Raw genomic sequence first — 16,115 nt, 5'->3', positions numbered from 1 at the left:
GAAGGGCATAAGACACAGAGGATAGAGATGGCTTAAACCAGCTTTCAGAAATAAGGACAGAATCAAAAGCGGAAGAGGTGAAAGTATCCAAGAAATCAGAGAAATGCGCTGGTACACTTTGTGCATTTATGTGGCAGGAGTTGAAGGAGTGAATAGACGCATCAGTAATAGTCTTTAATGAGTTGCCTAATGTTTCAGGTTCCTGAAAACTATCATTGCTATTGCTATCACTAGAGAAAAGATTAAACTCACGTGCAGAATAATATAAATCATCATCTGACATAATAATAAATATACGTAAATATAAGTATAATAATTAGAATAAAATATAATATAAATTAATTAATTTGATACTGTAACAAAATTATAATAAATATCTAGTTTATACGTAAACGATTGCTAATCCTGCTGGTTGACAGAAAGAGAACAAGAAACAACTTGAAAAAACAAAACGCAAATACAAAAAGGCAGGAATCCAAAGCTAAAAAAAATATATAAGAATAATAACTACCCTCTAATAAATTATTGATATTTGATATTGTGAACGATTGATACCGTCAGTACAAGTAATATAAAAATTAAAATGCAGTATAGTCGTACAATGAAATAAAAATACTTCAGTGTAGAAAAATTTAGTAAAAAGAGTAATAAAGAATTCTCTGCCAATTAGTAAACTTAAGGATAGATATAAATATTAATATACATGAGTACACAAAGCAGTGGGGATGGTTATTACAATTAAAAGTTTGTTTACTTCTTTCCCCTGGCCGTCCGCTTCGATTTTGTGTGCTGAGCGGGGGATGACGATGCTACTCCAGAGGCAGAAGATGGGATTGCCTGCGTATCATCTTCTGATTTAGCCAACTCGGCCAAATCCTGTTCGGAGTACAGTATGCTTGATTTAATTTATATTTTATATAGTGTATGAAATTATTGTATCTACTATAACATTCAAATACAAATTTTTGTTTATGAATAAATAAAATAAATAAAAAAAATAAAATATCTTCTAAGCTATTATCAGCAAAGTGTAGAAATCTACGAATCTGTTGATAGCGTTTTAAACTCATTAGATCTGCTATCGGAGCATACCGGAATCTACTGCTCCAATAGTCTAGGCATTGAGACAATACCCATAAGTATATGGATAGCTATAAAATCACGCATTTCGTCTTCTGTCACTTGAATAGATTTGCCAGTTTTTTGAACAGAGTATAGATTTGACTGTACGGTAATATCGGTCACAAAATCTGAAGAAAAAAAAAATTAAAATATTCTAGGGAATCTGCAGTGGGCAGGAAAGAGGCATTCATTATATTATGGTCTTGGTTTTCTTCAATTGTAGCTTGGTGACGGAAGGTGACTTTTTTTTCCATTTATAGGTTAGTACAAATTTCGGGACTTTCTTTCGTCTTTTAGCCAGCACTGGAGTAATGTGCCTTTGGGCTCGAGTTTTCCTGGTAGCACTTTCAGGAGTTGATAAAGGGCCTTCAGACGGAAGAGATGGTATAGAAGATAAGGAAGGTATGTTCTCGTAGTTCGGTTCTCTAGTCGGCGTAGCTGGGCAAATTTGACGTAGAACTGGAGTCAATTGCAATGATGTTTCTGTAAAATCAAATTCAGGTGGATCGTCCCCAGTGTCATGATCTTCAGCATCAGGTTCAGAACTGCTTAAAATATGCATTCGCTCTAAAGATGAATCTAGAGATGGTGATGATGATGAAGCTAAACTTGGAGTATGCAGATCTGCCAATTCATTGTCCATGTCGGACCTATCACTGGTATCTGAGGGAGCATGCTGTATAGGCACAAGCGCCAATATTTTTGCCGTGCGTCCATGCAAAGTATGCTGTTGGCAACAGAAAATACCGAAATAAGCAAAATAAAACCCATAACTTCAAAATGTTAAAAAAAAAGACATAACTATTTTGGATTAATTTATCATTAGGTATTTGGCATCGTTTACCGTGATGAACATAACAAATTGTAGGTACTTTATAGGTTATTTGGCAATGTTCATCATAATAAACATAAGCTTTTGGCGGGTCATAAAACTTGAGGATTCACATAAAGGCACATAATTCACACACCAAAATATAACAAATAGTCTAGATAAGTTAGTGAAAGCATTAAAATACTTGAAACAATAGAAAATAAAGTAAAATCTTTATATTTACCTTGCGGAACATAGACGACCTGCGAGGCGCCGACATTTTGCTTTGACAATGACAAGTAAAAGTGTTGCCAGGTGCGTAGATTATTTTTTTACTATTAAAAAATATTATATACGGTATGATAATATTACAAAAAATACGAATTTGGTGTAAAAATATAACGAAATCATTTTTTTTCTCATATGTTTCTCACAGTGAACAAAATCAAATTAAGGGCTAAGCAAAAAATTAAGATATAGAATGGTATAGAGTGTCTAGTAGGGTGCGTTGTTGAACAGTGAACCAACCTTTTTTCTAAGTCATATAACTTGTTAGAAATTAAAGTTAAGAATTTCGTTTTGGTGTCATGATTTAGGCAATTTTATACAGTTTCTCATATTCAAGTTACAGAAACCCAGAGAAACGAATAAAGACCGTAAATGAAGTTTAAAAAAAAATAAAGAATTGGCTCACTGTGTACTATAGGTAGTATACACTGAACCACCTGTATTTCAACAGTGAACCACAATTTCGTTACCAGTAAAAATCCTTAAAATTTTTGATTTTGTCTTTTATTTTTGTTGTACAAAATACAATAAAAAAATATTACTTCTAATAACAAAAAATTTTGGTTTTCAGTGCTTTCTCTATGGTAATAATAATAATAATAAAATCAGTCTTCATTTAATTACCTACCAGTTGAAGCAAGAACTGGGTAAACAAAAAATAAACATAACATATCAATTATAATGGTTTCGTATAGTTTTCTTTACAGCAGTTAACTTCTTAATAATGCTAAGTTATCATATAAACCTCTGGATAAAATTAACAATCAGCCTTCTTCAAATAGTATAATTAACAGTCTTCATTAATTTACTGACTAAATAAAGAATCACGAAAAAAATACATCAAAATGCGTCAAAGTAAATATTTACGCCATATTTAGTAAAGATAAGTTTATATTGAAGGAATATTTAATTAGACGTTTTGTACCGGACACACAAGGAGGAGGGAGAATCATTTTAATGTCACTGAGTTTCATATTAGCCATATCGGGTTCTTGAGGAAACATAAAGGTTTTATTCAGACGATCTTTTAATTTTAGGTACGAAACGCAATATTTATCGTCAGTTTCTATTTCCAGAATCTTTGCAACGTAATAAACAGTCCGTTTTTTAGATTGCAGCAAGACTAGGACGTATTCGTTAATAATTGGTTTACGCTGTAAATAAGGAAAATTTTCATCAATAATTTATATACATATTCTTGGTCACTTCCTCATCCGATTCTAGGTCCGTTTCACTTTCAAGAATTATATCTTCACCTTCACTGGTTTCACTGTCTTCATCTGGTATAACTATTTACTGGTTTATGCCGCCGTCCTAATGGAGCTACCATTTTCTACCATTAGTAATGCTGACATTATATCGTCTTTTTTGTGTTTTCCAATTTTCCTTTCCTTATTTCTTGGCCTTGGGATCCTAAAAGAATCAAAAATATTATTGATTTTCAGCATAACACTATCATTGAACAGTGAACCAGGATCGTAAGGTACACAGTGAACCGGTTCACTGTGTACTATGCGAACCTGGTTCACTGTTCAATACACACACTATTTAACTTATAATATTTAAAAAAAATAGGTTGTAGGCTAAATTGTTACAAAGCAATATGCTCATAAAACGTCTAAAACTACAACAATATCGACACCATAAAGCTTTTGGTGCTAGAATTAATAACAAAATATATAAAAATAGAGACACTTACGTGAGAATTCTATGTTTTTTTGGTGAGAAACAAATAAGCCACTGTCACACTTCACGCTCAAGTCGTGGCCACCGGTTAACTACGGGAGAGGGGAAGGGTGCCCACGAGAAAAGTTTTAACATGATCGGTCGAATTGGCAACCTCGCAATTTTTTCAACATCGTGGTGGTTCAATGTTCCTGGTTGGTTCACTGTACAACAACCGACCCTATATATGTGAGAATTGAGGCACTCCTCTGGATGACTTGATTTTTGGGGATCAAGTCTCCCATATTTAGGGTAGCATACAATACCACTATTAAGGACCTAAATAAGTATTAAAAATGTTATTTAAATATTAATTTATTTCCTCATTAGATTGGTAACTGTGAATTTACTTTTATTAAAATTATAGAGGCTATTTTTCCAGATATTTTATAAGAAATAATAATGAAATAAACAAGGTAATTAAAAAAAATTGAATAACTTATAATATAGATAATAATAATAAAATAAAATTACTTGGCAAATATAGAATTATTAAATTTGTCCAAAGTATAAAAACATGTTTTCAACAAAATAGCTCTAAACTTAATTTTGAAATATATATATATATATATATTTATTTTTTATACAACTTAAAATGGCAAATAAGCTGACGGCCCACCTGCAATGCTATTCACTAAAAATCTACCGCAACGCTGCGCCCGCCGACGAGCTCTAGGCTGATCAGCCTTGCGAACGACCGTGGCTACAGCGCTGCGGTAATTGGTATTCACTAACGTGTCAAACCTCATCGACGAACTGTAGTGCTATTCTCTAAGCAAACAGCCTAGACATCAGCCTTGACGCAGCGATGAAATATTGAAATGGTATTCACTAATTCTTAAGACGCGACACTAGCGCCCAAAGACGAGCTCAAAGACGAGCGGCATAAACGGGAACTACTCAAGGCTGTGCGATTTGACATTTTGCCATAGTATTTGGTATTCACTAACAAAAATCAGCCTCGCCTTCGCCGACAGCCTAGCCTACAGCCTCGATTTCTTATGTCAAACTCAAAAGCTTTGTTTTCTACGCTGTTTGCATAGTATTCATCTAATATATTTATTTGTTTCTTGAATTCTGTGATTATTAATTGTATTGAAATTATCAATTTGTGTTTAAAAACGATTGCTGCCCGTTTATGTGTAATGACCCATTTGTTGAAAGAAGCTAAAATAGAAAATGATTGTAAGAAATGCCGACAATCAACAACTTTATGTGATGTGGATTATATTCATCATTACCGACTTTCTGAAGAATTAATCAATATGTTAGAAAAAGAATTGTCACCATGTATGCCTGTTCCAGAGAGTTGTTAAAGCTAAAGGTTTGTAACTTAAATTTTATTAATTGATGGTATTAGGTACATAAATAAATTTAAAGCAGGAAAAAGAATACTTTGCAGTGATTGTGTGCACTTGTTTATTTTATTGAGACAAGCTTAATTGTGTCAGCAGATGTTTGTGTAGGGAACAACTAGCTAGTTAATAATGGTGTGTAACAAGTATTCTAGTATGCATAATAATACTTCTGGTGTTACAAATATTCATGGATCATGGTAACCGTTTCCCATTAGGTGATCCATAAGCTTAGTGGCCTCTGGTTTTGTATAAAAATAACTATGTCTAATATGTTAGAAAGAAACCAACTTAGTTAAACATGTAGTAAATTATTAATTCATGTCAATTAATTTTTGTTAAATTAGACCACTAAATTTAGCATTCAGGTTGAAACTATTATAAAAAATTGTTTCAAAATCATAGTTTTAAAAAACATGACACACATAAATTCAGGATTGGCTATGTGGCTAATTAAAAATAATTAACATTACTTGTTTTTTTTTCAGGTGATTTTGAAACTCATTTAGTAGCATGACACAAACCCTTGGACAGCCACAATAATAGTAGTGTATTGCTGTATTGTTTGTGATATGCTGATAATATGATGCAGTTACATCATCTATACAAAATGAAGAAGCACAAAAGAAAATTTTGTAGTCTGAAAATAAGCTAGCTATACTTTTTGTACTTATATCTTAAAACTATTTTCAAATACTTTTTTATTGTTACATTTTTGTCTACCTGTGAATTAAAATTAATATTATATTATGTTGTAAATGTATATTTTAATTTAAAATTATTATAATTAATTCATATTATAACTAGTATGGAGTAAGAAATTAAAAAAAATATTCATTAAAAATTATTTATTTGAAATTGAAACAAGTTTATAATTATAAAATTTTATTGTAATTGTGTTTTTATTTGAAAATTATATAAGATGAAACTTATATTTCAAAATTACTAATGACTATTAAATGACATAATTTAATCTTATATTTTCAATAATGAACTTGATTTAACTAATAATTCCAATAACTCTTGTTATGTTTGGCAGTGTATATTTTTAGAAATGTATTATTGTAAAATCTATTAGTATTTTAAAAACCAAAATTGAGGTTTCTCCCCTTCTTCACAATGGATGGTAGAATCATAAAGAATTACCATTTATAATATTTTAAATTTAATTGAATAAAAATTATTTGACATTTTTTTAAAAAAATTTTAATTAAATCGTACAATGGCTGACTTTAATTTAGTCATATCTCATTCATTAGCTATAAGATATGAACTAGTGTTGTCTGATTCTCTATCAAAATTTGTTCTGTCTCTACTCGGTGCTCTTCAGTGGCAACAAATCTTTGTGAGACTACTCTCTTTCTAGTTGAGGCTGCTATTGTGAAGGAGATAAGTGTCATCGGGATACTGTCAGTCAAATGACGGCGTGGACCTAAAAATAACAATAAGACCAATTAGACACATAATTCTAAAATTATAAATTAGTTATTTATTTAAGATACTCCACAAAAATATAATTAATCCTTTTTTCTGTTCGTGTATGTCCTGTCACAAGCCATGTCTGATTCTTTATATAATCCATCAGCATCTCCGACTACTTTGCGAAGGGACCTCATTTCATGGCATATTACGAGATATGCATTTATTTTAGTTACTAAAAATATAACCTTAAAAACAATACAAGTAAATAAAAAGCACATTTTACTTACGTATTTGATAGATACATCCAAACTTATAAAAAGTTGGTAAAGTTACGTTAATTTTATTAATTATTTTTAAAAGAGAATAAACAAATACAAAAAGTGCGCCTCTGGAATGTTAAGTACAAGGAATATAATACTCTCTACGTACCTACGTATAAGTGTTATTTGTTTATTTTACGGCAATGGAAGCAAGGGTATTCAAACAAATCTTAACTTTAAAAAACAAAATCAAATGTTTGATGTATAAATTTATGTTTATTTTATATAATATTTATTTAAATAACATTCTAAACTGAATAAAACATTCCATTTGTCAATAAAATATTATATTTCTACAGTTATCGGTTTCATTTTACGGTTTTTGTTGCAAGCCCTATCTCGTCCGTGCGCACAGCCTCGAGTTATCACAGCCTACAGTTCGTCGATGAGGTTTGACACGTTAGTGAATACCAATTACCGCAGCGCTGTAGCCACGGTCGTTCGCAAGGCTGATCAGCCTGGAGCTCGTCGGCGGGCGCAGCGTTGCGGTAGATTTTTAGTGAATAGCATTGCTGTAGGCTGTGATAACTCGAGGCTGTGCGCACGGACGAGATAGGGCTTGCAACAAAAACCGTAAAATGAAACCGATAACTGTAGAAATATAATATTTTATTGACAAATGGAATGTTTTATTCAGTTTAGAATGTTATTTAAATAAATATTATATAAAATAAACATAAATTTATACATCAAACATTTGATTTTGTTTTTTAAAGTTAAGATTTGTTTGAATACCCTTGCTTCCATTGCCGTAAAATAAACAAATAACACTTATACGTAGGTACGTAGAGAGTATTATATTCCTTGTACTTAACATTCCAGAGGCGCACTTTTTGTATTTGTTTATTCTCTTTTAAAAATAATTAATAAAATTAACGTAACTTTACCAACGTTTTATAAGTTTGGATGTATCTATCAAATACGTAAGTAAAATGTGCTTTTTATTTACTTGTATTGTTTTTAAGGTTATATTTTTAGTAACTAAAATAAATGCATATCTCGTAACATGCCATGAAATGAGGTCCCTTCGCAAAGTACTCGGAGATGCTAATGGAATATATAAAGAATCAGACATGGCTTGTGACAGGACATACACGAACAGAAAAAAGAATTAATTATATTTTTGTGGAGTATCTTAAATAAATAACTAATTTATAATTTTAGAATTATGTGTCTAATTGGTCTTATTGTTATTTTTAGGTCCACGCCGTCATTTGACTGACAGTATCCCGATGACACTTATCTCCTTCACAATAGCAGCCTCAACTAGAAAGAGAGTAGTCTCACAAAGATTTGTTGCCACTGAAGAGCACCGAGTAGAGACAGAACAAATTTTGATAGAGAATCAGACAACACTAGTTCATATCTTATAGCTAATGAATGAGATATGACTAAATTAAAGTCAGCCATTGTACGATTTAATTAAAAAAAAATTTAAAAAAATGTCAAATAATTTTTATTCAATTAAATTTAAAATATTATAAATGGTAATTCTTTATGATTCTACCATCCATTGTGAAGAAGGGGAGAAACCTCAATTTTGGTTTTTAAAATACTAATAGATTTTACAATAATACATTTCTAAAAATATACACTGCCAAACATAACAAGAGTTATTGGAATTATTAGTTAAATCAAGTTCATTATTGAAAATATAAGATTAAATTATGTCATTTAATAGTCATTAGTAATTTTGAAATATAAGTTTCATCTTATATAATTTTCAAATAAAAACACAATTACAATAAAATTTTATAATTATAAACTTGTTTCAATTTCAAATAAATAATTTTTAATGAATATTTTTTTTAATTTCTTACTCCATACTTGTTATAATATGAATTAATTATAATAATTTTAAATTAAAATATACATTTACAACATAATATAATATTAATTTTAATTCACAGGTAGACAAAAATGTAACAATAAAAAAGTATTTGAAAATAGTTTTAAGATATAAGTACAAAAAGTATAGCTAGCTTATTTTCAGACTACAAAATTTTCTTTTGTGCTTCTTCATTTTGCATAGATGATGTAACTGCATCATATTATCAGCATATCACAAACAATACAGCAATACACTACTATTATTGTGGCTGTCCAAGGGTTTGTCATGCTACTAAATGAGTTTCAAAATCACCTGAAAAAAAACAAGTAATGTTAATTATTTTTAATTAGCCACATAGCCAATCCTGAATTTATGTGTGTCATGTTTTTTAAAACTATGATTTTGAAACAGTTTTTTATAATAGTTTCAACCTGAATGCTAAATTTAGTGGTCTAATTTAACAAAAATTAATTGACATGAATTAATTAACTACATGTTTAACTAAGTTGGTTTCTTTCTAACATATTAGACATAGTTATTTTATTACAAAACCAGAGGCCACTAAGCTTATGGATCACCTAATGGGAAACGGTTACCATGATCCATGAATATTTGTAACACCAGAAGTATTATCATGCATACTAGAATACTTGTTACACACCATTATTAACTAGCTAGTTGTTCCCTACACAAACATCTGCTGACACAATTAAGCTTGTCTCAATAAAATAAACAAGTGCACACAATCACTGCAAAGTATTCTTTTTCCTGCTTTAAATTTATTTATGTACCTAATACCATCAATTAATAAAATTTAAGTTACAAACCTTTAGCTTTAACAAATCTCTGGAACAGGCATACATGGTGACAATTCTTTTTCTAACATATTGATTAATTCTTCAGAAAGTCGGTAATGATGAATATAATCCACATCACATAAAGTTGTTGATTGTCGGCATTTCTTACAATCATTTTCTATTTTAGCTTCTTTCAACAAATGGGTCATTACACATAAACGGGCAGCAATTTTAAACACAAATTGATAATTTCAATACAATTAATAATCACAGAATTCAAGAAACAAATAAATATATTAGATGAATACTATGCAAACAGCGTAGAAAACAAAGCTTTTGAGTTTGACATAAGAAATCGAGGCTGTAGGCTAGGCTGTCGGCGAAGGCGAGGCTGATTTTTGTTAGTGAATACCAAATACTATGGCAAAATGTCAAATCGCACAGCCTTGAGTAGTTCCCGTTTATGCCGCTCGTCTTTGAGTTCGTCTTTGGGCGCTAGTGTCGCGTCTTAAGAATTAGTGAATACCATTTCAATATTTCATCGCTGCGTCAAGGCTGTCTAGGCTGTTTGCTTAGAGAATAGCACTACTGATAGAAAGTGGTAAGCGTCGCCTATAGACATTAGCAGTACCATGGACATAACAGTACACTGTTTCGCCTATGATACCTCCCATGCGTTGCCATTCCTGAGGACTCAGGTGTTATTCCTCTGTACCCAGTAAATTCACACCATATCCCACCCTTCAAACCGAAACACAGCCATGCAAACACAACTGCTTCATGGTTGAAACACGAATGGTTCAAAAGTTCACATAAAGGTTCAAAAGGCCATCTTATTCCTAGGGCAATCTCTTACAGATGGCCTTTGGTTATAGGAGTCGATTACAATTGATAATTATAATTGACCATATTAAGGTGATCTATGTTTACTTCATCCCTGAGGTTTCATAATGCATAACAAATTGGGTTATTGAATTCTCGATTGCAGTTATTTAGGATTTAAAGTTCAGATAAGAGTATATATGCATTTTGAGAAATTTGATGCAGTCTTTCAATTTATTGTTTTAAAATTTTATGAAAAGTTGTTGTATTTTATACTTTACTGTTGTTTTGAATAACCTTCGTTTTATCCAGGTTAATTTTTCAATTGTTTACTGTGAACCAGCCATTGAATTTGTCCGTGCCATATTAATTTCAGTCTGCGGCTCTTATGTATTGTTCTTCGATACTCCAACACTGTACCTGTTCAATAACTCGTTGTAATGATGTCGTATTAACCCGCTACTGGTGATGTCGAGTTACGTCATTAGTGACGGCGGTCTCACGCACCGGGATTCTCAACTTAATTTTTTTCAAGAATTAACTATTAACTGTACTCGTAGTTGACTTAGTGTTAAAAGTAGGTATACTTTGGACAATAAAACACAGGTATATCTTAAATCACAGATCATTTATTAGAAATTATTCATTGGTACTTGGAACACTTAAAATTATCAAGTTTTAATATTACTTTTCTAAAATACAGAAACATAAACAATCTTATAGTTTTAAAATTATATAGCAGCCTCAGCCAGTCTTATGACATTTTGAACTATTATAAAATTGAATAAAAAAGTTAATTTTTTAATAAAAAATAAAAGAAATATCTTTACAAATTCACTCTTCGTCACCAGTCAAACAATTACTACAAGAAGGCACCACGTGCTCGAGACACAAATATTTTTTACATTTATGACAAGTGTACTTGGTTTTTCTGTTTTTTTCTTATAACGTATGTTTTCTTATAACACCGACCATTTCTTGAACGACCTGCCATCTCGGTAACCTCGTCGATCTTCAAAATTTCGGAGAGTCGTTGTCTCAACGAACGCGGCAAATTCAACTGTGTCTGTCTTTCTCTTATATGAGGCTCAATTAGTTTCATGGCCAAATTTTCTATAAAATGCCGGCGTAGAGATTTTGAATTTATTAGCTATATATATAACCTGACTATTTATGGTACTGACATTCAACATAGCGTAAAATACTACCATAGGCCAACGTCTTGTGGCACGGGCACAGTCGTAATTTGCACATAAACGATCTACGACATCGACCCCGCCCTTGGTGTCATTGTAGCTTAAAATTATATCGGGTTTTCCTGTTTCGACATCAATTTTGGCATTATTGTGCATAGTGCTAATCAGTAGAACATTTTTGCCTTGCTTTGGAATGTGTGAAACCAACACTATATTGTCGCGAAAGCCAAACATATTGGACTTCACACTTCGACCACGCAATACATTAAAGTCAGGGGGAATCTCCTTTTTGTTCTTTCTAATTGTTCCTACTGTCGTAAGACCTCTCTGAAGCAACATTTCAGCCAAAGGTACACTAGTGTACCAATTGTCAGTTGTGACGTTGCGACCAGTATTGAAAATCGGTTCGCATAATCTTTGAACAACTGCTAGGCCACTATTGTCAAAGTTGTATGGACCTTCATTGGGCTGTTTTCCCGGATAAATTTCCATGTTAAATGTGTAAAACATTTTAGAGTCGCAGAGAGCTTGAATTTTGATTCCGTAGGGATTGGGTTTATTCGGGATGTACTGCCTAAACGAACACTTCCCACGAAACGATTCCATTTTTTCTTCGACCGTCACAAATGCAGATAAGGTGTAATTATTTTTGCAATTTTGGACAAATTTTTCAAATATTTCTCTAATATGACAAATTTTGTCTATTGCTTTTCTTTGTTGCCTCAAACTACCATCATCAAATCTCAATACTCGCAGCAGAAATTGAAATCTCTGGGCAGACATAGAAAGCCGAAATATTTCAACCGAACCACCATCCGTCCGAAACAACTCTTCAACATTCAGATGGTTAGATTTTTGTACTCCAGCTAATAGTATCAATCCCATCAAGCACTGTATCTCGTTGAGATTAGTCTGCCTAGCATACGTTTCTCTGGTATATTTATGTCGAATGGTGTCAATGTACTGGTTCGTATACTTGACAATGATATCAATTATGGTGTCGTCAAAGAAGTGCCTCCAAATACTCAGAGATTCCTTTTCACCTGCAATAACCCGTTTGGGTTCTGGTAACTGAGATATAATATTGTATTTTCTAGTACGGACTGATTGACGATAGGGTTCTTTATTCCACCTAGTAGATTTGTCTTTTCCCAAATAATATGAGTTGTCGTTACTTGAAGATTCTCGATCGCTTAGATCCTCTTCGCTCTCCGAGTTTTGTATTTGATCTGGTGCGGAATATTCCGATGCGTCATCATTTCCAGCTTCGCTGTCTGACGACGATGGTGATCCGTCATCTTCACCTAACAATTCTTCCTGTAATAGAGCCTCGAGACGTCTCTGTTCGCGTTCGTAATTCATTCTGTATATATATGTTTTAATACTATCGGGATAGTATGAAAACTCGAGACGTGTGCCCGCTACAACGTCGCGGGGCGAACTGACAGCAAAGGGCGTCCAATAAAGCAGCTACTCAAAATCACGACAAAATTCAATGGCGGTTGTAAACGTTATTATCGTATGACTAACTACCCGGTCTCACAGACACATACGTCACCAGTGGTGGGTTAATATAACTCGCTAATATATGTTAAATTTAAGCATCTGTAAATTTGGCGTTACCATAGAAAAAAGAAAACAACTAGAAACTAATCTTTCTCTTTTTCATTTACTCAATCTGAACTTTCTTATAGACAGGGAGCTAGAAGAAGTAGAGTGTATAAAATATGAGGATCACATTCTGTGAATATTTTTGAATTTAGAAAAGCTTTTAGAATATGATTCTGGAGGTAGCCTAAAGATTTCAAAGTATGTTTAATGGGACGTATGTTTATATGTAAAGATTCTTCATCAGAACCATTCAAATCTTAAAAATATATCTCTCATTTCTGTTAATGTAAGTTTTATTGTCTGTGTCAGACGCCTTGTATACCCTAAATACCAAATAATAGTTGCTATGTGAGCGCAACAACCTAAAGTTCGAGCCCCATTTTTGCAGGTATCAGAATGCATTAAATCACTAAATGTTCTTGCCATGATGGCTTAACATTTTTCCAGAGAATTGGCCGCTCAAAGTTTAAATTTTTATCGTTACCACCGTCACCCCGAGTTTGTGCTCTAGTCGCAAAGAAAATTACAGTGCCCTATAATATTTCGCAAATAAATTATAGGCGATATTTTCACAAATAAAAGGGGTTCCTGCCACTCGTCATGGCCCAGAACCCATACTATCCGGGACACGGTGCTCTAAACTGAAATTGATATTTTGAGACATTAATATATATCAAAGATCTTTTTTTTAATAATAGTTAGCAGCAGTAATTTTTTTTAGAAAAGATGGATGCAAATCGCTTCTGTAATTGCCTTTGGTATAGTGGCAATCATTTGAAAAGCTTTTCTAAATAATGAAGCTACATCATTTCATTTCATTGTCCGATGGATCATTTCAATTCAGATTTCATTAAAAGATCTTGTTTGTTGTATGCTACTTTAAAAGGACCAAAGATGGAAACGTCCAAACGAATTCAATGAGATCCGTGCAGTGGTAATGACAGCATTGTAATGTCGTTTATTTTACAAAACTCAAACGTATTTAAAGAGATTGTGACTGCAATGATTATTTAATATGAGCTATATGGAGTCATCCTTTGAAGAATTAGTTAATATAAATATAAAAGAAATATTTAACTGTTATAAAACTGTCCTCCAGTAACGTCCAGTAAAAATATGGCAAAAGTCGCAAATATGCTGGTTTGATAGCTCTGATATATTTGCACAAGCTTCGAGGACCCAGATCTTACAATTTCCACATTGTATCCAATCTTCCTCATGAGATTCCAGATGTTTTGATTATTAAATGAAAAATAATTCTTTAGTAATATTATTTATTCAAATCTGACAGGTGATCCACTAGATAATCAAGATACACAACATCTCCTGTGTTGACATAAAGATAAACAAAATTTAAAGAAATGAACATGAATTTATATAAATGAAATGCTTACATTCTATTTAGTATAATTTAAAATTAACATTTAGTTTAACAGGTGGTCAGACAACACGGCCGGACCTTGTTCTCATAGTAGGATTACCATCAATATTACAAGACATTGGTTTATTATTAACATTAAGAGCACCATTCGACTGGATTTGTGAGTGGTTAGAGACATCATTTACAGTATGATTTTGGTACTCAGATGGCAAGACTATTGCTGATGTGCTGTGATCAGGTTTTTGAATATAGCTTTGACTTGACCGAGACAATGCACCATCATGTGACTGATTGATGAATGATTTTGTTTTGACCCAGAAACCTGACTTGACATAGGAATAGGTAGACTAGAATATTTATTTGTTAACAAATTGGTTTCATCTGACAATTTTTTCTGTAATGATAGGAATGACCGTTTTAAATTTTTATTATTTTGTTTCAGTATTTCATTAGTATTTTTATTTAAACTTAAATGATAATAATTTCTCCTATATTGAGAGCCATCATTACACTTAATTAAATATGAGCTTGAACAATTACTATGTCTATGACTATACTTGGTGACCAATTACTATTTCGAGTTTTCTTATACCATATGTAATCACCCTTGTTCAATGGTGTTAAATCTCTTGTGCGTTTATCATAATATTTTTTATAGTTTTCTTTGTGCTTCCTTAGTTTTTCTTCAATATCTTTGAAATTTAAAATTTATAAATTCTGCTCGACTGAATACTTTTTGTAATGTTGCTACATGTGAAGCTTCATCAGTACTATAAACCAAAATATCATCAAAGTATATTATTACACCCGGTATGTCTGAGAATGCTTCTACAAGTGTTTTACTAAATATTTTAGTTGAACAATTAAGACCAAATGGTAATCTTCTAAATTTGTATCGACCTAGTGGCGTGTTAAAAGTGCAAAGGTCTGAACTCTCAGAATCGAGAGGTATCATCCAAAAACCAGCAAAAGCATCCAGGTGTGAAAATATTTTAGCCCCGTGTAATTTTGATCTTACATCCTCAATAGTTGGCAAAGGAAAATATGATCTTTGTATTGTCTCATTCAGGTTTCTAGGGTTTAAACAAATTCGAAGTTTATTATTAGATTTTTTTACAATAACAATAGAACTAACCTATTTAGTGAGTTTTGACACTTTCTCTATTACATTCAGTCTTGCTATCCTGTCCAGTTCTTCTTTCAATCTGTCTTACAATGCAAATGGAATTCTACGTTGAGCATCAATCTTTGGTTGTACGTCAGGTAAGACAGTCAAATGACACTCATAGGGTAAACAACCCAGGCCCTGAAAAAGGTTTTCATATTTAATTAATAAAGTTTTTAAATTATCAGGCTGACTAGTTAGGAAATTGTTAAATATCTTTTGAACAATTGCATCTATTAAAAATTTTAAGTTTACTATTTTAGTTTACC

General features: G+C 32.1%; 2 protein-coding genes and 2 long non-coding RNA genes across 4 annotated transcripts; 1 reads left to right on the top strand and 3 right to left on the bottom strand.

Moving 5' to 3' along the window:
• Positions 1 to 1,259: 1,259 nt before the first annotated feature.
• On the bottom strand, positions 1,260 to 2,428 carry LOC113517796 (uncharacterized). Its single transcript, XM_031913364.2, has 2 exons — positions 2,178 to 2,428; positions 1,260 to 1,849 (listed from the first exon to the last, which is right to left on the bottom strand). Exons 1-2 carry the CDS (start codon positions 2,211 to 2,213, stop codon positions 1,313 to 1,315), a joined length of 573 nt encoding a protein of 190 aa, XP_031769224.2. The 5' UTR covers positions 2,214 to 2,428; the 3' UTR covers positions 1,260 to 1,312.
• A 4,087-nt stretch (positions 2,429 to 6,515) lies between these two features.
• Positions 6,516 to 7,496, bottom strand: LOC128201499 (uncharacterized). The gene is made up of 2 exons (XR_008253263.1): positions 7,011 to 7,496; positions 6,516 to 6,733 (listed from the first exon to the last, which is right to left on the bottom strand). It is a non-coding gene; the product is annotated as an uncharacterized LOC128201499 (long non-coding RNA).
• A 70-nt stretch (positions 7,497 to 7,566) lies between these two features.
• On the top strand, positions 7,567 to 8,843 carry LOC128201419 (uncharacterized). Its single transcript, XR_008253236.1, has 2 exons — positions 7,567 to 7,966; positions 8,244 to 8,843. It is a non-coding gene; the product is annotated as an uncharacterized LOC128201419 (long non-coding RNA).
• Positions 8,844 to 11,400: 2,557 nt separating this feature from the next.
• Positions 11,401 to 13,051, bottom strand: LOC128201361 (piggyBac transposable element-derived protein 3-like). Its single transcript, XM_052898119.1, has 2 exons — positions 11,713 to 13,051; positions 11,401 to 11,606 (listed from the first exon to the last, which is right to left on the bottom strand). The coding sequence occupies exons 1-2, from the start codon at positions 13,049 to 13,051 to the stop codon at positions 11,401 to 11,403; spliced, it is 1,545 nt and encodes a 514-aa protein (XP_052754079.1).
• Positions 13,052 to 16,115: the final 3,064 nt, after the last annotated feature.

Source organism: Galleria mellonella, unplaced genomic scaffold (assembly GCF_026898425.1).
Source record: "Galleria mellonella isolate WM207_F2 unplaced genomic scaffold, CSIRO_AGI_GalMel_v1 utg121, whole genome shotgun sequence".
NCBI lineage: Eukaryota > Metazoa > Arthropoda > Insecta > Lepidoptera > Pyralidae > Galleria > Galleria mellonella.
Note: the sequence above shows the minus strand (reverse complement) of the source record. Positions and strands in the feature narration are given on the sequence as shown.

Coding starts and splice junctions, on each gene's coding strand:
- LOC128201361 (XM_052898119.1), bottom strand. CDS start 13,051: ATGAATTACGAACGCGAACAGAGACGTCTCGAGGCTCTATTACAGGAA. Junction 11,607..11,712: donor CTGTGCCCGTGCCACAAGAC/GTTGGCCTATGG, acceptor GGCATTTTATAG/AAAATTTGGCCATGAAACTA.
- LOC113517796 (XM_031913364.2), bottom strand. CDS start 2,213: ATGTCGGCGCCTCGCAGGTCGTCTATGTTCCGCAAG. Junction 1,850..2,177: donor GGTCGTCTATGTTCCGCAAG/GTAAATATAAAG, acceptor TGTTGCCAACAG/CATACTTTGCATGGACGCAC.